Genomic DNA, 22,992 nt, shown 5'->3' with positions numbered 1-22,992 from the left:
AAAGAAATGAGAACAAACCTGATCGAAAATCGTAAGAAGAACACACTAAACAATTTTTTTGTCACAAAAATAAACGAAAGGCACCAGTCGCTTTGAATAAACTGTCATGGCGTAGTCAGAGGGGTCACTCGTCTACGCAGCCGCAACTTGTAAAGCCATCTCTTATTGTGTTCCAGAAAAATCGCTTATCCGCTTTACCTGGGTTATTCGGTTTGCCCGGGCTTCCCCTACGCCGCGGATGACACCATTCCTTCGTAACTGGCAATTACTATGAACAAGTTTAGCCAACACGTAGGATCTTCAGCAAGCGTTTAAAATGTAGGTAGGTACAGTCAGCACTTCAGACTGTACATTTGTGTTGCAAAATAGCCCCTTTTACTATAAGCATAAGACGCATGGTGTTTAGGTTGATGTGATGTGAAGGACGGCACATCAACCCGCCATAAAATGTCAAGATTTTCTCAAGATATTGTAAACATTAATGTTTTAAGAGTACTACCTAAGCTTTGAATAGATTATTAAACATCAAAGTCTATAAGTAGACCAAGTAAGTCAAGAGATTGTTTAATTATTACTATTACCTACTTAGACCTTTTGGACATGGAGGACTACAGCTATAGCTCATATATATACTGTGACTACAGCTTGACCACCAATAAAAACCCAACCCATGAAGTCAAGTTGGTCCCGGGGAAGAGTTAACTGTGATTGGACCCGCATATCCGTGCGCATATCTTACTATTTACATACATACTTATACATGGGAGGTTTTCCCTTGATTGAATTGATCTGTTAGATTCCTAAATTCAGGCAATCCATTTATATAATTTTACTAGGTAATTTAGGTACTTAAGAACTTTTTTTAAAATAGGAAATAAGTAAGTGGGTTGCGCGCGATTAGCGAGTTGCATAGAAATGAAGTTAACAATTGACTAGTTGGGTAGCTAAGTAAACCATAGTTTGTAACTGGAAGCAACATTGTAAGAACCTACTTGACTGCTTCTATATTAAGCACTTAAACAATTTGAAGCTCTGTGTTTTAACTACTTCATACTGTATTGCCTAATTTGTGGCAGGATGTGTAAACATTGCATGCAAGAAGGAAGACATCTGAAGTAACTGACTGGTTATGCATTCAAATTACTTTAATTAAAATACGACGAGATAAATTAACAGGGTGCTGAAAAGTTTGTTAAATTTTTCGGTCGAATTAAATTCCGAAGAGATTTTCCGAAATATCCTACTGGTAACTCACACGTGTCACCTTGTTATTAACTTCGTCATAACCGTGTCAGTCCCCTGAAATGGTGACAAAGATCGGCAAATCAGTTACACGAGACGCGCCACCACACAAGTCGGGTCAAATACCTGTATTGTGCACAAGTGACCCGACTCTAGGGTTTGTACCTAAATTTTTGCACAAATAATTGTTAAACACTTAGACACTTACCTACATAATACATTCATTTTACCTAATTATGTACTTGAATGTCAGCTTTTCTACCAGTATAATTTTTCTGAGATTACTCTGACAAACCTCGTTTCAGCCAAATGACGTCCACTGCTGGGCAGAGGCCTCCCCCCAGGATTTCCATAACGATCGGTCCTGCGCTGCCCGCATCCAAGCAAGTACTTCCAGCGAACTTCACACCAGGGCACAGAATAAGTAATAGTACAGGTACAGAAGGATTACTCCGCAAGACGATTTAAATAAATGCGAGTCTTGCTACGACGCGATACAGTGGAATTCAGCTCGCACAGCACTACGTACCTACAATTTTATTCACCTACAAGTTTTCTCTTTCTATCGCGTGCCTCTGAACTCTTCTTACGCTGTTAGGGTTGCTGTCTAGTAGTGTCTAGTAAAAAAATAATTAATCTACTTATTTGTAATGAGGTACGTATGTAGGTAAGTACGCATTCATTATGGAAAACCTTGGGAGAGGCCTTTGTCCAGCAGTGGACGTCATTTATTTTCAACCAATTTAAAAAAAAGGAGGAGGTTCTCAATTCGACCCGTATGTTTTGGCTGAAACGAACGAACGCATTCTGAGCAATAGTCATGGTAGGTTAGGTTCCTATACTATCCTAAGAATTATTGATTACCTACATGGTCAACATACCTTTCAGCATCTTTGGGAAGCGAAAAAAAAGATAAATCCGGTAGATTTCTTTTCGAATTTAAACACCCGAACGCCGCACAATAATATTTCTTTCTCTTTATGTCCATTTTTAAATAATACTTCGATCATAGAATTAGGTACTACAACGCACGCCAGCGTCCTGACGGGCGCGCGCGTGACATTCGACTGATATAATACCCGCCGGCGGGGCGCTTCGCTGTAGGTAATTATCGGATGTACCGCGCCGGAGTGAGCCAGGCCTGACCAGGGGTGGAATTGTGTAAAGCAATCGTAATCATTTGACAGTTCATAACGTACGATAATGTCAGTTAAACAAAGCGTTTGACAGAATAATCGTACGTTATGAACTGTCAAATGATTACGATTGCTTTACACAATTCCACCTTAGATCGTCGATCCACCTAGTGGTCGCCACTCGAGAACTTTTCTGCCCCAAAAGTCATCAGCTCTACGAGCTACGTGCCTCGCACACTACTAGAGTTTTCTTTTTATCTCGAGGAAAACTGTTTTGACTTTACCACTGCAATTTTAAAAATGTTTATTGAGTCTGTAGTGTTGGGCAGCCCTGCAAGGAGTGGTGCAGCAGCCGATATGGCGGAAGGCGCCCGCGCCGGCTTCCGCGCATTGTGGCTGGGAACCGGGCCACTTGCGACACTCGCACCATGCCCGTCCAACGCCGAATTACGTACACGCCCAATTTGAAAATAAATCATCACTATCGCACGAAGCGTTTGCCCACTCAACAGTATATATTTTTCATTGTTTTGTTACGCAGTTTTTTGGGCCGTAGCGTAACTAAAATTGAAATAAATTCCGGTCAAGTGCGAGTATACTCGCGTGCGAGGATTCCGTGAATTTTCTTCACATCTACACTAATATTATAAAGAGGAAAACTTTGTTTGTTTGCTTGTAATGAATAGGCTCAAAAACTACTGTACCGTTTTTAAAAATTCTTTCACCATTCGAAAGCTACATTATCCACGAGTAACATCTAGGCTAAATTTTATTTTGGAAAAAAATAGGGTTCCGTAAAATATGTAGATAATGTAGTCCACGCGCGCGAAGCCACGGGCGGAAAGCTAGTACCTAATAATTTATGATTTCTGAGAAGTCCAAATCATGATTTGTGATACATAATAGTGTCATGTACTAGTGTCGAAAGTGGTTGCAAGCAAAATAATAATAATAATGTTATCTATGCGCATTGCAAAATAATGCTCTACAAAATCAGGTGTGGATATACTTTAACTAAACGAAATAAATAAAATCCCGGTTGATTTCTTTAGAATTTTTTATTTACAATATATTAATATTCTCTTTTTTTCTGTTTTCCACGTAGCTTCATCGTGCAGGCACTGTACTGTACATACGTCAACATTAAGCGTAAACATACATTTAGTTCAACAGTAATGTAAGACCTCACTTTTTAAGCACGAATGCAAAGTAAACGGATGACGAAACCTATAACTACGAAATACTTTTTTGAAAAGATACGCCTTTGGCGACAGGAGATCATCTGCTCAATAATCTCATTAACAATATGGCTTATTCGAACTGTTAACCTAACATCTAATAACTAGAACGTCGTCCATCAACCTAGACATTTATTGCACAACGAAAAGACACGAGTTCAGCACAAAAATATTGGACAACATGATTATTTGTCTATTCTAGAAAGCTAATTAAAGACGAAGTCACCACAGGACGTGGTTGGACGTAATGTGAGTGTCACGAATATGTCATCGGCCGAGTTTCAGCCCGGCTCAAAGGACGCACACAAAACAAACACATTACATTACTATTACGTGTTATTTTTTTATTCTTTTGTTGTTGCATTTTTCTTTTGTTACAAAATAGTACTTAAACTCAATTAAAAATATCTTAAGGACGCGTGTAGTAAGGGAGTGCTACTACTATCAGGACGACACGGCAAGGAATTTCTAGGTAAGGCATAGTAAATAAAATGCACCTTGGTATTATCATGCTATGGTTCAAAATTGTAATGATACTGTTAAGATCATAGCAATTTTAACCAAAGTAATTTCGTTTTAAGGTGCATCAATTCGACACCTAAACATCCATTGTCCTTGGTTAAGTCGATTAGCGTCCGCCTAACGTAACTAATATCAACATCCCGTAAACGAAGCTAGTTCGGAAACAGCAAATTAATCTACTTTAATTCATTCTACCTAATACACACGAATACAAAAAGATTTAAGATAAAAAGTGAGGTCCGTGCTTTGAGATGGGATATTAGAGATTAAAATACACAATGATGCCGTGAAGTATTGACAATTGCACTATTTTTTTATGAAAAATATAATCTTTTCGCTGATCGTTCATTGTTTATTACCAGCATTTTACTATTTCCAATGGATTCGAGTATCGCCATTGCAACTTGTACTTTACATCAATCTAACGACTAAACGAACAACAAACATTCAAAATCTGCAACAAATGTTCACACTGTGCAATGATCCTTGCTACGGTGTACGACAAAATAATAGCAGTTAACAGATATTATTAACCGATTGAATATAAACATTTAACAATAAATTGATCGGGATATGGATCAGATTTTGAGATGTTCACTACCTCTTAAGTAAATCAGTCTGTCTCTTTCTCTATTTAGAAAATAAATGGAGACAGTGTATCATCAAAGAAAAGGAGACACAATGATTTAGTTGTAAGGAAGTAACAATCTCAGCATCAACCCCAATGTATAAACAAATTAAACTTCTAACTACATTGTATTATACAGGCAAGTGCTTTACGGTTGTTTCATGGTACAAAAATATTACTTAACTACAGAATGTTATTGTATATAACGGTCACATTCAATTTGAGATCCACTAAAAATCAGTGCACCATATAACTAAATCATAAGAATTTGTTATACAATTATGAATTTAAACTACGTTCGGTGTTTTTTTTTAACATTTACCTGGTATTAATTAATTATGAATGATTAGTTCGTTTATAAGTTTTAACACAACTTCACGGATCAGTGGCGCCATCTATTATCCCCATTACGTGTTTGTCCTTGATATTTCTAGCAAGTCTTTTTTGTAAAGTAACTGACGCGAACTATTCATCCATAAAAAATAACACATAATATGGAAGAAATATTTTAGTGACAGGACAACTAGTTAAAAACGCAGAGTAAATAGACAACCAGCCATAATATACGTCAAATAATTATCTAATTCTTCAATTTATACTCTAACCGTCTTAAATTTTAACAAGAATTTGTCAATCAATCATTCAATTTTATAGTTTTATGGCCATGTCCATAATATGTAAATAACAATCATTAAAGATGGAATACAAATATTACTTGGCATATTTTACGGCTGTTCAAATAGAAGTACAAATAAAATGACTTACAAACCAAAGTCTGGGGGAGGAGGTTAGAATTAATATTTAATTAGTCTAGTACAATCTTTAACCTATAATTTAAATAGAAAATCCAACGTTTGTTTAAAAAAACTTCTGCTGCGCCTAGTCTTTAATAAAAATCGTTTGGCGATAATTGCAATGCTTTTTACAAGCATGTGAATAAGTAAACTTGTCGTTAACGTTAGGTAAAGTACGTGGCATAATAAAACCACGACGCGTGGCCAAACATGTTACTTGGGCCACCTTTTATTGTTTTAATTAGGACAGAATTGACGTAAGCGTCCAAATGGATGAACATTTTTGTCTATGGCCTGCCTCTTTAAGCTTTATGGCAATTTCAAAATAATATGATGGAATAGAAAAAAATATGATGTTTATTTCTCGCTCACATATTATTATCACGAGTAAGCGAAAGGTAAATGGACTTATTTTTTAAATTTTGAACAGTTTTACACATTTCACTTTTTTAATTTTTTTTATATAATCCCAAAGTTAAGGTTCCATTATCTTACCCGATGTATAATGCCAATTTAATATAAACATTTATTTATCATCATTTCTTTTTGGTCACAATGTCAAAAAATAATTTACTTGATGTCAAATTGACGTTATTCAACACAAGTTATAACAGAACCTTGAATTCAATACCCGTATACTGAAGTGAATCAGGATTTCCTTAGGATAAAATTAGAAATTTTGTAATATAAAAACAGTAATTGATAGCCCAATGGATTGGCAAGCTGTAGTGGCAGTGGTTTCATCACATTTAGCCGTAGAAATAAGGCATCTCGCTGTGTTTAGTTCAAGCCAATTTGTGTCTTACTAGCGGCCGCCCGCGACTTCGTACGCGTGAATCCCGTTTTTCCCGCTAATTCCCATTCCCGTGGGAATTTCGGGAATTCCTTTCTTAGTGCACCTCTACGGTACCTAAGCTACGTCCCTTCCAAATTTCAAGTGCCTACGTTTAGCCGTTTAGGCTGTGCGTTGATCTGTCAGTCAGTCAGTCAGTTTCTCCTTTTATATATTTAGATAACGTTAGGGGCTAAATACCTATGTAGAAAAAGTATGCAATCCTTTCAGATTCAGTATACGGGGGTATGTATTAATTTATTTTATTGCACGAAAAAGAAATGAACATGTTTCGCTGTAGTATTCATGCTGTTTTTCAACACACTTAATTTTAAAGTGTTTCTTATTGCACTGATTTGAAAATCAATTTTGCAACACAAGAGGCCATTTCTATAATCACTGCCGAATCAATGTTGTAATGCAAAAATGCGTTACATTTTATAAAATCCTTGGACATTTTACCTATATTGTGTTCATGGATTTGTGTTATAAATGCACGTATTTTGTTTTTATATTTTTTTTACTTAACAAATGTATCCAGCCAGTGTGTTGAAAAACGTCGCATGAAACACATTGGTTATTATACTCTCATTTGTAAACCAAACTCGAGTATACCAACCATAGGTATGTTCCGATTTGCACTGCGAACACTGCTATGTGCTCCACACTTCACAGTGAGAGCACTGAGCATTGACCGCAGTGCTATTTCGGACCAATGGAGGCTATCGTTTTTGTACTAAACAGTTGGCACCACTGGCGATTGACACGACTCGCTTCTACAGTGGCGCCATCCTGGTGAGTGCAAATGCACCACTGTCTTCGCCACTAGCAAGTTACCTTAGGGCTCTTTCAAATTAGACGTTTCGAGACGGACGTTCGACGTCCGTTTGCAACATCGCACACTCTGTTGATAATCGACTGTCATTTTTATTCCAACGCAGTTGTCATACAATTTTCAGTACGCGGTCCTGCGACGACAAACGTCCGTCTCAAGACGTCTAATTTTAAAGAGCTCTTACTCTACAGTTAGTTAGTTGGAGCTGCAACAAGTTATGCTGTGTAACCTGCTTTAGATGCTTTGTATGTTGTGGTTGTGTCCCTGTTTTGTGCACCAAATAAAATAAATAAAATAAAAAGTGGCGTTGACTGGTGATCTAAAACGATAGCCCTCAATCAGCACACCTGTATCATAACGTAGTATTACATTTGCGGGTCAGTTGACCCAGCCCAGCCATTGCCATAGAGCTCAGCAGGACGCCGCATCACGTGAGGCGGCACGAGGGCAGGCGGCCGCACGACGAATGCCAGCGGCGCTTCTGCCGCGTCGACTCGCCGTCCGATAACTCGGCCGTTGACATCGTCCGGGAACCGCCGTCGCCTAACTCTGGAAGTAATGAGAACAAGTGAGCATTCTGGGATGAATAAACTGTAGGTCCAGATTTACTGAGAGCCTGAGGTATGGGAGCGGCACGGGAGGGGTGACACTGACATATTACGACCAGGGATGTTATGGATATCCGTAACCGTAACCGAAACTTTCGGATATCCGAAATAAAAAAATATCCGAAACCGTAACCGTAACCGATTCAAAAGTTTCGGATAGTTTCGGATGTAGGCAGTTTAAATTGTTTTTTGTATAGCATTACATGTAAGTAAAGGCATAACAGCCTGATTTACCAATCAATTTTAATTTTTTTATTCCTTTTTATTCGATGTAAAGTGTGCGGCCATGAACGAACCGTGTTGGACAACTATTGCAAATCGCATTCTAAAGCACAGACATCCGTAATAGTAACCGAAACTTTCGGATATCCGAAATAAAAAAATATCCGTAACCGTAACCGAAACCGGTATAATATTATTCCTATATCCGTAACCGTATCCATAATCGAAACTACATATCCATAACATCCCTAATTACGACGTGACGAAACATACAAATCAGGGGGCTTAGTGTGAGTTTACATCAAACGTATTCGATATCGAGTACGTTAAAAAAAATCTATAAAGATTTTAGTTTTCGAAAGTATCCGCTAGGGGCGCTGTACAACCCGCCATACATTTAATGTCATTTTTTTACGCAGTCGATATTGAATACGTTTGATAAAAACTCACACTAAGCCCCCTGAAACACATTTGAAGTCTCACTGACGTTTGACATCCCGTGCCGCTCCCGTTAAAGATAGTTACGAAGCATAGCCTGGTGCGAGTAAGCGTCATTTTCGAGACACACGAGTGCATAGTGACTCTGGCGACGGTCACACAAAAAAATCGGTAGCAAACATAAAAACAATAAAGAGCAGTCTTAGAAAACACGTGGTAAACCTCTTTGCTACCAAGTTTTGTATGTGACAGACACCAGTCTTTGGACTAACATGTAAAGAATGACTTGAGTTTTCTCTTGTTGTTTTTTTTTTCTTTTACAAAGAGTTAATTCACGTTACAAACTTTTAAACCGCTATTGAGCAATTATTTCATGTAGGTAAATTCTTAAGAGTTACTTTGTTAGTGTAGCAGCAATATCATTACAAGCTAATATTAGACAAGCGATTTAATTAATTAATTAAACTAGCCAAATTAATATTAAGCACGCACGTGATACACACATTATTTACAACTATTCGTTTAAGTTATTTAGTATGTTAAGGAAGGCCTTTTTAATATTCACGAAACAAGAATTTTACAAGTTTTCGAACATTGTTTTGTTATATTTATACAGTTTTGACCTGGTGAGTTCATTCACTCTTTAGTTTTTAAAAGCCATAACGTATGTCGGGAAATTTTATTGTTTTAAATATGGCGCGAACATAACTTTATGGTAGTTTGCTAAAGGTCACCTCTTCAGTAATTATAATCACTGTTTATGAATCCTATCCGTAAGTATGTTACAAAAATATAATTATTGTTCTTATCTTTTAATATTAGTACGTGCACTTCTATTAGCTGATAAATGAGCACTCATTTAATATTACATTATTTCATTAGTAAAATTAACAGGTTTCATATTTTAAAAAGATAAATTAGAGCCACTTGAAACGTTTCTTGATGTTATCCAAAACGTGCAATGTCAATCAATTAAAAATGTTAAAGATGCGTTGTCTTTTCTAGCACCAAGGTATTGACTATTCATTACAAATGACTCATTGCGGAATGAGTTAATCAATTTCACCGCATCAATATTTATGATCGAACCCATTGTGCTTATTCAAGGGCGCTCGAAGCAGTATTTCGATTGTTAAATGTAAAAAGTAGGTAATAAATAAATATGTAGTAATTACTAAATATGAATCACGCGCATGCAGGGACCAACCTAACTCAATGAACAAATTCTAGCGCGGACTCTGCCGGCTACGCTTGCCACTTCCGATTCTGTAAAGTACAAAATATCTGAGACCCACTTTATACAAGTAGTGAAAATTATTATTAAAAAATAAACATTACCGATTATACACATTAGTTAACTTCAACATACAGTTAGGTATTAAGATATCACGAAAAAGCATTGTGATAAACATCTAATGATCATCTCAAATGATCCTTTTTATGTACAAAGTTTTTACACATTCTATTACCAAATGTTGTGGACGCCCTCTGCCCCATCTAGGGGACATAGGACCTTAAGTCAAAGTAAGACATTGCCAAATGTTTGTCTCGAAGCGCTGGTAGGGCAAAAAAAGAATAAGACATGTATAGGCTCCTTAAGAGCATTTGACGATTTGTAAGTACTCATTTAATTAGTCTACACAAATAAAGATAATTTTGATTTTTTATTTCTTGCCTCCATACCCAGCAGGAGTACAAAAACGAATTATATCGTGCGATTTTAATGCTATAAATAAAAGAGGTGTTGGTAGCCATTGCGTTTTTCTTTCCATTAAATAAGAGACGTCGTGTTTAACGATAAGAAATATATCCGCAGTTCCCAAATCCGAGTTTCTTTAAGACACAAATGAATAGGTATTTACGAATAAGTGTGCTCCTTACCATCAGGTTATTGAGGTCAGAAGCACAAAAAAACAATGACAGTTATCTTTTACAAAAGGCATTTACAAAAGGTAAAAGCAGTTGTGTTTTATTTTTTCTGAGCCCCGGAAATATTCCAGAGTCAATTATGTAAGAGACCTTCTCATTTTAGGTATTTTAAGATAGTCAGGGCCGTTATCCGCCAAAGCGAAGACGCAAAAAATAACAAAAAGATTATAACAACCAATACAATGTAATTATTTACACGTCCCGTTTCCACTCCGATTTGGTGGTGCATTGGTCACATCATCTCTACAGAACGTCTACTACTAAACATATTCCCCAATGATTGGAAGCGTCCTGCATCCAGCACCTTCATACAGAATTTTGAGTCGTGGACCATTTGAAAGTGGTCCAGTACCAGTGCCTTTTTGTCTCCGCTTTGGTGGAATCGATTCTCTAGTTTCAGATCGCTTTCACATTTGTTTGGGCGTCAGAAGCGCGACAGCAACGCGGCATCGGCGTTTTTATAATGTGAAGGCAGGCATCTGCTGTCCAGACAGCTTATGACCGTAGGCAGTGGAGGAACACTATTATGTGGTAGCGATCCTCCTCAGTGAGGGGCCGAGGAAGAAGAGAAGGCATCTGCTGTCATATAGTATGATATCGGCAGCACGTCTGTCGCACTGCTAAAATCGCCTAAATGTGAATGCGCTCTTAGCTTGCCTTGAGTTATAGATCGTATTATCTACGAAGACGCACCCCGCCAATTTTTGGTCGAGGGAAGCGCGGGGTGCGAGGAGTTTAATCCAAGAAAGCCGAGCGTCATTATTGTAGTGTGCGTGTGCACTCACGTCGAAGCTACCGTCGAGCTATTGGAACGCTGCCACGAAATTCCGATCGATCAGCAGATCAAGCGCCGCAAGTGGAACTGGATTGGCCACACTCTCCGAAGGGATCCCGATCTCATCCCCAAGCAGGCTCTGGATTGGAACCCCCAAGGAAAACGCAAGGGTGGTCGCCCCAAACAAACTTGGCGGCGCACTGTGGCAGACGAGGCGAAGAAGATCGGCAAGACTTGGAGCGAGATCAAACACATAGCTCAAGACCGAAAGCGATGGAGGACTGTTGTGGACGCCCTCTGCCCCATCTAAGGGACATAGGACCATAAGTCAAGTAAGTCAAGTGTGCACTCACGGATATAATTTAGCGTGTAATGATAACACTCAAATATTAGCGGAAGAATGGTGGGGCGCATCTTTGTGGATGAAATGGAGTTTTCTTACCGTGTCTCAAGTCTCGTTCAGTGAAGTACTCCTGCGCGGAGGCGTAGTGTCGCTCCACCAGGTAGGTGAAATTATAGGCAACGCGTTTGTCGCGTTGCTAAAATCGTCTAAATGTGAATGCGTTCTTAGCTTTCCTTGAGAGTTATGGTGTAAGTTTTCTTACCGTGTCTCAAGTCTCGTTCAGTAAAGTACTCCTGTGCGGATGCGTAGTGTCGCTCCACCAGGTAGGGGATGACCGTGGAGGTGTGCAGCTCGTCGGAACGGCGCGAGCGCGGGCTCACCAGCCTCTCGCCAGACTCTAGCGGCGGCGTCGCTTGCACCCACCTGCAAAGGTAAAAGGTGAAGGATACATCGAACGTATGTAAACTTTGATCAGGGGGCTTAGCGTGAGTTTACATCAAAAGTATTAAATATCGACTGCGTAAAAAAATGACATGAACGCCCGTATTCACAAACATTACTATGAGGTCTCACTGTGCGCCTGGACGCACAGGGTGACACACGAACCAATCACAGGGCTCTATTCAACGCTGTGCGTTCGATTTGCTGCTTCACTTAAGCAAGTATCGTTTGCGAATACGAGCGTATAATAATGTATGATGGATTGTACAACGTCCCTAGGGGATACTTTGAAGAACTAAAATTTTCATAGATTTTTTGACGCAGTCGATATCGAATATGTTTGATTTAAACTTACACTACGCTCCCAGGTGTCGATCCACTATTATGAACACGACAACCTAATTTGACATGTGACATCAAAGTACTTTCACGGTACATTGAGATAGGTTGAAATAAAAATAGACAAGTGATTGCACTTGGTCGGGTGGCTGTGATATGCCCACGACATTTTTTAAGGCCTGGATCCGTGCTTGACTTTGATATATTTAGTTATAACTAATAATGAAGCAATCATCAAATATGTATCAGCTGATAAAGCTGAGGAAAATAACTAGAAAAAACAAAACATGATTCATTATTCAATGAACTTCGAAACATCGGGAAGCGAATTAACGAGTTAAGAACACTGGACGGAAGCCTCAACTTAGAAGGTGAGACAAAAATACTACGACTGGATAATATTAATTGTAAAATTGCAAATCTTAAGTTATTTTCCATCACGCAAATCGATACCTGTTTAGCATTCATTTATGTGTTAGGTCTTTTAATATACTACGCGTACCTAAACGCTCTAAATAAAATTGAAGTGTAGGCAGTTATGTCTGTAAAAGGAGAAGGTCGACCCTGGTATCCGTTGCCACAAACATAATATTCTAGTCTAGTAATATCACATTAATTTAGTAATTGTACACATTAACGATAACAGAACATACAAGATAATTGTAATAACAAAATTAGAGCTACAATGTTACATTTAAAGAGGAAAACATTGACGTCATAATCTCCTAGGACTCAGCTTGATAAACAGGCTATTAACATACATACAATTCAATAAACAACTATTTATCTTGAGAACAGGTACTTAAGGTCAACTATTTTTCCAATAACAACAACGAGCAAACAAATTTATTTTTTACTGTTTTTAAAACAAACAAATGACCTAATCAAAGGGCTTGCCTATTCAAAACTGGTTATAGTGATACAGACAGAAAGATTTTGATAAAAAATTAAATATTCAATTTATTATGGAAACATTAATTTGTGAAATCATTTTTTCTTTTCACTCGAATTCACAAGATGATGATGGTATTTTAAACTAATGATAAAATAAATCATAATTTGATTAATTATGATTTGTAATGGAAAATAATTTATTAGTTCTGATTAGTGATAATGATTTTGATAAATTGGAATTAGTATAGATCGATTAATATTAATTATTAGGATTTTAGCATTTCAGATTCGAAACTTATCTCAAAATAATTTTAAACTTGAAAGTCGTAACAAGAACAACAAAGCGATCCTTTTTCGTCCATAGCGGTTTATAGTGGATTATTCCGACATCTCTGAGGAAAGTGGATGGACTAAATTATGGCACAAGGGCGCCTTAAAATTAGAGGCGAGGAAGCGGTGCACTACGCGCTAGCAGCGTCACTACTATATTTCATACAGTTTCTAGAACTTCTAGAAGCGCAGTCGTTGCGCCACTACCGTGACAGACGCGATGTGCGTTGTAGGGAACCGGTATACTTGTCGCCCTCATACGAACCACTAATGTAACCTTTGTAGATAATGTTAGGGTACGAGACCCAAGTATACTCACGTGTGTCTCTTAATTTCATTAACGGTCGGCCTCATCTTGGGGTCTAGCTTCTTATGCGAGAGTAGCGCACCGAGCACCGGCTGCCCGCGCCCGATGACCTCCAGCAGCCGGTACACGTCGCCCTCGTACGCTAATGTAACCTTTGTGGATAGTGCCTTAAGGTACAAAACCGTAAGTATAATTACGCGCGTAAGGTCGGCCTCATCTTGGGGTCTAACTTCTTACGCGAGAGTAGCGCACCGAGCGCTGGTTCCTCGCGCTCGATCACTTTTAGCAACCGGTACACGTTGTCGCCCTCATACGTCAGAGCTTCTAATGTAGCCTTTATGGACACTAGAAGGACACTATACTCACGCGTGTCTCTTGATCTCGTTGACGGTGGGCCTGCGCTCGGGCTCCCGTTGCAGCATGTGCGAGAATAACCCGCGAAGCGCCGGTACACGTTGTCGCCCTCATACGCTAATATAACCTTTGTGGATAGTGCGTTAAGGTACAATATCCCAAGTATACTCACGCGTGTCTCTTGATCTCGTTGACGGTGGGCCTGCGCTCGGGCTCCCGCTGCAGCATGTGCGAGAATAACCCGCGAAGCGCAGGTACACGTTGTCGCCCTCATACGCTAATGTAGCCTTTGTGGATAGTGCGTTAAGGTACAATATCCCAAGTATACTCACGCGTGTCTCTTGATCTCGTTGACGGTGGGCCTGCGCTCGGGCTCCCGCTGCAGCATGTGCGAGAATAACCTGCGAAGCGCCGGTACACGTTGTCGCCCTCATACGCTAATGTAACCTTTGTGGATAGTGCGTTAAGGTACAATATCCCAAGTATACTCACGTGTGTCTCTTGATCTCGTTGACGGTGGGCCTGCGCTCGGGCTCCCGCTGCAGCATGTGCGAGAATAACCCGCGAAGCGCCGGTACACGTTGTCGCCCTCATACGCTAATGTAACCTTTGTGGATAGTGCGTTAAGGTACAATATCCCAAGTATACTGACGCGCGTAAGGTCGGTCTCATCTTGGAGTCTAGTTTCTTATGCGAGAGTAGCGCACCGAGCGTCGGCTCCTCGCGCTCGATCGCTTCTAGCAACCGGTACACGTTGTCGCCCTCATACGTCAGAGCTTCTAATGTAGCCTTTATGGACCCTAGAAGGACACTATACTCACGCGTGTCTCTTGATCTCGTTGACGGTGGGCCTGCGCTCGGGCTCCCGCTGCAGCATGTGCGAGAGCAGCGCCCCGAGCGCGGGCCCGAGCGCGGCGGGCGGCGGCGCCGGCTCCCCGCGCCCGATGGCCTCCAGCAGCCGGTACACGTCGCCCTCGTACGCTAATGTAACCTTTGTGGATAGTGCCTTAAGGTACAATATCCCAAGTATACTCACGCGTGTCTCTTGATCTCGTTGACGGTGGGCCTGCGCTCGGGCTCCCGCTGCAGCATGTGCGAGAGCAGCGCCCCGAGCGCGGGCCCGAGCGCGGCGGGCGGCGGCGCCGGCTCCCCGCGCCCGATGGCCTCCAGCAGCCGGTACACGTCGCCCTCGTACGCTAATGTAACCTTTGTGGATAGTGCCTTAAGGTACAATATCCCAAGTATACTCACGCGTGTCTCTTGATCTCGTTGACGGTGGGCCTGCGCTCGGGCTCCCGCTGCAGCATGTGCGAGAGCAGCGCCCCGAGCGCGGGCCCGAGCGCGGCGGGCGGCGGCGCCGGCTCCCCGCGCCCGATGGCCTCCAGCAGCCGGTACACGTCGCCCTCGTACGCTAATGTAACCTTTGTGGATAGTGCCTTAAGGTACAATATCCCAAGTATACTCACGCGTGTCTCTTGATCTCGTTGACGGTGGGCCTGCGCTCGGGCTCCCGCTGCAGCATGTGCGAGAGCAGCGCCCCGAGCGCGGGCCCGAGCGCGGCGGGCGGCGGCGCCGGCTCCCCGCGCCCGATGGCCTCCAGCAGCCGGTACACGTCGCCCTCGTACGCTAATGTAACCTTTGTGGATAGTGCCTTAAGGTACAATATCCCAAGTATACTCACGCGTGTCTCTTGATCTCGTTGACGGTGGGCCTGCGCTCGGGCTCCCGCTGCAGCATGTGCGAGAGCAGCGCCCCGAGCGCGGGCCCGAGCGCGGCGGGCGGCGGCGCCGGCTCCCCGCGCCCGATGGCCTCCAGCAGCCGGTACACGTCGCCCTCGTACGCTAATGTAACCTTTGTGGATAGTGCCTTAAGGTACAATATCCCAAGTATACTCACGCGTGTCTCTTGATCTCGTTGACGGTGGGCCTGCGCTCGGGCTCCCGCTGCAGCATGTGCGAGAGCAGCGCCCCGAGCGCGGGCCCGAGCGCGGCGGGCGGCGGCGCCGGCTCCCCGCGCCCGATGGCCTCCAGCAGCCGGTACACGTCGCCCTCGTACGCTAATGTAACCTTTGTGGATAGTGCCTTAAGGTACAATATCCCAAGTATACTCACGCGTGTCTCTTGATCTCGTTGACGGTGGGCCTGCGCTCGGGCTCCCGCTGCAGCATGTGCGAGAGCAGCGCCCCGAGCGCGGGCCCGAGCGCGGCGGGCGGCGGCGCCGGCTCCCCGCGCCCGATGGCCTCCAGCAGCCGGTACACGTTGTCGCCCTCGTACGGGTACCGGCCCGTCGTCATGTTGTACCTGGGCAGACGTCATAGTGACATGAAATTGGAAGTTTTAAGCGCGGTTTCCACCAAAGCGGAGCGGTGAAATGTCGGGCCGTCAAATTTTTTTATAGAATTTGTCAACCGGGGTGGCAAAGAGCGGAGCTGTGCGGAACAGAGAGGAGAAGTGGAAATAATGAAATCTGGTTGGTTATTCAAAACACTTCTCCATTCCGCTCCGCGATGTTTGATGGCTGGATGATGTAGAATTGTAGATTTATATGACCCTATTTTTTATAAATAAAAAACTACTTCAGTAGATACAAACTACATTTTTTAGTACAATTGACAGAAAGAGAGGAAAACTAATGTTGCCAGACTTCAACTTCATTTTAATGTTGCAACAGAATTCCATCTTGTTTGTCACCTTGGCGCTATCATCAGTCAGTCATTGTAGTCTCTGATACAGGAGGAGAGACTTGTCTAATCAACTCTCTCTACAATTAATGCAATGGCCCTATATTCCAATTAAAACAATAAAGAAAAATTTACTTTGGACTACTCTAAGAAAGAATGGATAAAAGTAGCAAAGCTTAATTATATGCCCGTATTTACAACATTAATTTGAGGTCTCACAGTGCGTTTCAACGCTGTACGTTCCATTTGCTGCTTTACTTAAGCAAGCATCATTTGTGAATATGGGCGATTGTCTATTCTGAATAAACAGTTCTCTTCAAGGATGTGTAATTGCAATTTAATTAATTATTTTAATTAGATTGTGTTATTTGAGACCAACATTTATTGATGATATCAATAAAAACATGATAGTGCTTATATTGTAATTTAGTATGACCTACATTTAAAAATGTATCATGCCTCACTCAACAGTAAATGAGTAACTTCCAGAAAGTCTATTGTAACACAAATTTTAATGTATTGGGCATAATGAAATCACTAATATAGTTCAGGTTTAGCATTGTGTATTGAAATTGTGACCTGAACATTTCTATCTACATAATAAAGAAGTCCCTTGTAGTAATAATGTTGTATGAATGATATTATCAGAAAATTGTATGTATTCTTATTTCTATTCTTGATTCATGAATCCTTCCAACAATACCGTTACAGTACTTCTCAAGTTAACAAAAGCATGAATTATGTATTTGGACTCTGTAGAAAAATATATTTTACACTTACAATGTTACTCCACTGCTCCATATATCAACTTTGATGCCTGAAAATGTTTCTGCGCCATTGGCTATTTCAGGGGGCTGAAAGGCAGGAGATCCCTGTCCTGTATAACAGGTGTCTTCTGGAGAAAACATGTCTAGAGCCTGTAAACAAGTAAAAGTAATATGATGATTAACATCAATGAGGGACTGCAAAATAAGGATAATTAAATATAATACAGACAAAGAGTGTACTTTTTATGATTCATACCTCAGCAACTCCAAAATCAGTTATTTTAAGTGTTTGGTCCAAGGTCAGAAGCAAGTTGCCCGGTTTTATATCTTTGTGGACGACCCCTTGCCCATGTAAGTACTCTAATCCGTCCAGCAGCTGTGTAAAGTAGTCATGCGCTTGTCGTTGGGGAAACTTTTTACCAGGACTTGATTCCAGCATATCCTACAAATAAAACACACAATTATTAGAACAAGCACCCATTCTATTGAGTTATTCCTTATAAGGTTGTCAGAAGAAGTTTCCAATGCTGGCTTTACACCATTTTTTAAAACTTCCTTTTAACTAATTTCCTTGATGAAATCATTCTTACAAATCTCAAGCAATTATGTGAAAAAGACTTTAATAACTGATAATTGATTCATTCATTGACTTACCTGTAATACACCTACACAAAACTCCATAACAAGGTACATTTTTTGTTTTTCATCATTATACATTACATCGACTAGTTCTATCACATTCCTATGTCTAAGTATTCGCAGTAATTGAATTTCTCTCTGTACATTTTGTTCACCGTTTGGTATTCTCCTCAGCTTCCGCTTCTTCAGTATCTTGACAGCCCGCCTGCACAGCGACTCGGAGTCGAGCATCTCCTTTACTTTCCCATACGAACCTTCCCCTAGAACATCTCCCATCACATACTTCCCAACCATTTTGCATTTTTTCTTCTTACTTCTGTATATGATATCAGCACTATCAACTCTATGAAAAAATAGGTTAGTTTGGTCTAAATTAAGATCTAAGTCTTCAATCTGTTCGTCGTCCAGCCAAGTTACCGAGTTTGGCTCGGGACTTCCTTCGATCAAGAAATTCTCCTCGCTCTCTTGCGGTGCAATGATGTTTGATACTTCATATTCCACATTTTCAGCATCTGGAAGACTTTCACTACTACTGATTTTCCTACACATTCTTGGATCCATTATCTATCAAAACAATACATTAGGAAAATTATCCGATCTATGCGTTTTGCAAGGCCTTTTGTCATTGAAAATAAACGTAGCTACGATGTAACACCTTTAATTTAATTTAAACATTTCTCAAAATTTATAACATAATGTCCAACTGGACTAAAGTAAAATATAAAATTAGCTTTTTATTTTTATTGAAGGTAAATAAAATACGAGTGATCGCGCAACCACAAGACAAGACCACAGACAATTTGTATTTTTTTTGCTTAGCTACTTTGACACAAGTCATAAACAATATCATAATGCGTAGAATGAAAACAATCATTTATTATTCCTCGAGTACATAGCACATGGAGACGGCAAAGAAAAAAAGATACGAACATTGCACTGACTTACTTTTTGTGCCCATAACCATTCTGTAGCGCAGTCCAGTCAAAGGCGCTCTGTGCCCGGCATTTTTAACTTCTCCAATACATTGGCGCTTCTTCAACAGTTGCGCTTGCGCTCCGTTTTTTCATTCCAGCTGAGGTGCAAATTCAGTATCGCGGTAAAATTCATGCGCAAACAAAGACGAAACAACTGATTAAACACTTTCCAATAAAAGTCCGAACACCTTATTTTTTTACTAAAAAAACCGGCCAAGTGCGAGTCGGGCTCGCACACCGAGGGTTCCGCCGTACAAACGTAGCGGTTTACAATTTATGACGTATTAAATCAAATTACTTACTTGATTCCGTTGCGAGTAGTGGCGAATTTCAAAATATGCGGTATGATTATTTTTTATTTATTTATTTTTCCTATATTTGCATTATAGGTAGGTACCTACCTCAGCGTTTTGAATTTTTGCGTTGATTTAGAATTTCTCACAGTTTAGAGGCAATTAGATTTAAGAAGTGTTTGATATGAATTTCAACTTTAATATCTCTACGCGTTCATGTGAAAAAGGGTAGGTAGTAAGTTTATAATTATTTAAAAAATATTTTATGTCATGTAAGCAAAAATAATATTTTAAATTTTATATAACTTCAAATTTATCATTTTCGCAATTTTTCCTTTATCTGTACTATATATAACGTTGCTTCGTGCCGAATTTCAAGATTCTGAGTTCACAGGAAGTACCTTGTAGGTTTTGATTCCCTAGCGTGTGACGGAAATTCGTCTAAGGTGTCGGTATAAACTGCTGTATCTTTTGATCGCGTTAACTTAGAAGTTTGATTTTTTTACTTCTTAAAGGGACAATAGATCTAGGTATTTGGTATAAATTTCAATTTGATACCTTTATTCGTTCGTGAGAAATAAGGTAGTAAGTTTCATTTTCAACCGACTTCAAAAAAGGAGGAGGTTCTCAATTCGACCCGTATGTTTTTTTTTTTTTTTTCTATGTTTGTTACGCGATAACTCCGCCAATTATGAACCGATTTGAACAAATCTTTTTTCGGCGTATAGGTAATACCTCAAGGGTGGTCCCATTTATATTTAATAATAGAAAAAACAACCCCCAAGGGTGGAAAATTGGGGATGAACTTTTTTATACGCAATATCTCCGCCAAATATAAATCAATTTGAACGATTATTTTTTTGTTGAATAGGTATTATCAAAAGGGTGGTTTCATGCGAATTTGAAGAAAATATTTCACCCCCAAGGGTGGAAAATTGGGGGTGAACTTTTTTATACGCAATATTTTTAATTTTTAGTTTTTTTTTTGTGTTCACGCATTTGAAGTCGGTTTTATTTTTTTAAAAAGTTAATTATATTAAAATATTTTTATTATATTATATAACTAAAAAAATGAAATTTTCGCAATTTTTCCTATATTTGCATTATATGACAATGCTTTATGCCAAATTTCAAGATTCTGAGTTTACGGGAAGTATCCTGTAGGTTTTGATTCCTTTGCGAGTGTCGAAAATTTGTTGAAAATATCGACATAATCGGCTGTATCTTTTGATTGGCTTGGCTTAGAAGTTTGATATTTTCACAGCTTAAAGGGACAATAGACCTGAGTATTTCATGTGAATTTCAGCTTGATACGTTCACGCGTTCTTGAGATAAAGGGTCTTGACAGACGGACGGACGGACAACAAAGTGATCCTATAAGGGTTCCGTTTTTTCCTTATGAGGTACGGAACCCTAAAAACAGCAAAATTAAAAAATGTTCGTTCGTTTGACTTGAGTTTGAGAAAAAGTAGCTTTCTTTCAGCTTTTAGAGTAGGCGCACACCGTTGATTTTTCGTCGCCCGATAGTTTAGTCGGGTAGTTGATCAGTATGGGCATGTATGGGACTGCGCACACTACGCCGATTCGATTTGGCCGATTCTTCATACAATTTAAAATCGGGCACAACTATCGGCCAACTAAAAATCAACTGTACTGTAAATATTGAACTCATAAAAAGCAAAACGATTACAAGTAAGGTTGCCAGATGTCCGGTATTTAAGCGTACAGTCCGGTATTTTCGAGACCTGTCCGGTAAAAAATAAATGTCACTCATACCGGACAGAACAATGTCCGGTATTTTGAGGAAAGTCGATACTACTGATCACAAGTGCCTAAAAAAGTAGGCATATGAAATCCCTCAAATGCAAAACTCGCGCGCGCTCCTCGCTCGCTGTCTGTTGTCTGAGATTGTCCTATCGTCTGCGGGCGAGCTCGCGCCCGGTGTGTTTTATTATGTTGATTTTATGTGATGTTGATTAATAAATAAAAAATATTAGTATTAAAAAAGCAAAAAACACTCGTAGTAGAGATACCTACTACCAAATACACTCGGCATCAAATAAATCGCACCTCCCGCGACAAGCACTTATCAAACGTATGCATCCCCACTTCCCACCAACATTGGTACCATTTGAAAGCCTAGTTCTAAACTTCATTTCATTAAAGGAAAGATTTTAACCCCAAAAATGTGTCTTTATAAGGATCCAGAGTCACTTCTTCAAAAAATAGGTAGTTACGCTATAGCCATTTTTTATGACTATAAAACTGTTAAGTTGGGATTAATCGCTATCCATCTGTTAAAGAGGACACGTGAGATCTTTATTTGGTTTTATAACCATAAAAATTGGTCTAATTGATCCCAGAGGTGAGCCCAAAGTGAGGTCTATTTTCAAGTTACATTTATGGTATATGTTAATCATTTATTTAGAAATGAAATGTATTTTTCTTTAAGGATATTTATTGGGCTTTCAAATAACACCAATATTGTTGGGGTACCATGATTGTGTCAGAAGAAAATCTTTAAAGTTCGCGTCGCGGAAGGTGCGGTTTATTTGATGTTGAGTGTAGTTGGTTTTGGTACAATGTTTAAATACCTTAGCCTACATTTCCTATAGGTAAATTAGTAAATGATAATAAAACACAATTTAAAACAATTCAATTTATTATTGTAGTATATTTAGGAGCAACAACATTATAAGTAGGTATGTATTAGGTACATTATGCACGATAATAATATTATTGAGAAACAGCTGCTGCTATTATTAATAGCTGTTTTCTTATTTTCGAGAAATGCAGCATTTAATATAGTATTTTTCACACTGAAAAAGCGCTCTTGAAATGCTTGTGTGATAAATAAATTATTGATCCATATGCATCTCACAAGGCACTATTACAGTCTTACATAGATCATATTTGACGATAGCCGCCAAAAACGATCTACAGCTGTATATAAATTAGGAACTTTATTGCTTGTACTTCTTGTTCATTTCCTTCTTGAGGAGTGCGAGCCTGGTGAGGCAGGCGTCCCGCCAGGCGCGGCGCTCCTGCAAGCGGTCGAGGGGAACCATCGCGTTCAGTTGCTGACAGATGCTGTCCGCGCTCTTGCTCTGCGTCATGCGAGGGTTCGGGCCAGAGGTGTTGCTGACGCTGTAGATTGTCTCTCCATATCTATAGAACAAGCGCATGTTATTAGTAACGAACATACTTGAATCATAATGATGAGTACCGAATGTGCACCTATGATAAAGCTTTTGTTAAAATGCCTAAATCAAGAATAAATACTTTTTTTACGATAACTAGTTACCATTATAGAGCATAAGTACCTATCGGTAGGTAGTACAAGGTGATTGTCATTAATCCAGAACAATGACATGTCCTAGACACTTTCTTATAGATTTTGTACTTAAGTATTTCTGCGAAAATTGAATGCAT

General features: G+C 40.0%; 2 protein-coding genes across 2 annotated transcripts in view; both read right to left on the bottom strand.

Annotated features, from left to right (window-relative positions):
- Positions 1-3,421: 3,421 nt before the first annotated feature.
- On the bottom strand, positions 3,422-19,079 carry LOC135071091 (serine/threonine-protein kinase STK11). The gene is made up of 5 exons (XM_063964844.1): positions 18,309-19,079; positions 17,911-18,096; positions 17,668-17,804; positions 16,447-16,507; positions 3,422-7,774 (listed from the first exon to the last, which is right to left on the bottom strand). The coding sequence occupies exons 1-5, from the start codon at positions 18,852-18,854 to the stop codon at positions 7,655-7,657; spliced, it is 1,050 nt and encodes a 349-aa protein (XP_063820914.1). The 5' UTR covers positions 18,855-19,079; the 3' UTR covers positions 3,422-7,654.
- A 3,123-nt stretch (positions 19,080-22,202) lies between these two features.
- The window catches only part of LOC135071516 (lambda-crystallin homolog), a 4,908-nt gene continuing 4,118 nt past the window's right edge, over positions 22,203-22,992 (bottom strand). Inside the window, exon 6 of the mRNA XM_063965298.1 lies at positions 22,203-22,728. Coding sequence (XP_063821368.1) covers positions 22,524-22,728 — 205 coding nt within the window. The 3' untranslated portion in view covers positions 22,203-22,523. The remainder of the gene's footprint in view (positions 22,729-22,992) is intronic.

The sequence above is a fragment of the Ostrinia nubilalis genome, chromosome 4, assembly GCF_963855985.1.
Source record: "Ostrinia nubilalis chromosome 4, ilOstNubi1.1, whole genome shotgun sequence".
Lineage (NCBI taxonomy): Eukaryota > Metazoa > Arthropoda > Insecta > Lepidoptera > Crambidae > Ostrinia > Ostrinia nubilalis.
This window is presented reverse-complemented; position numbering and strand designations above follow the sequence as displayed.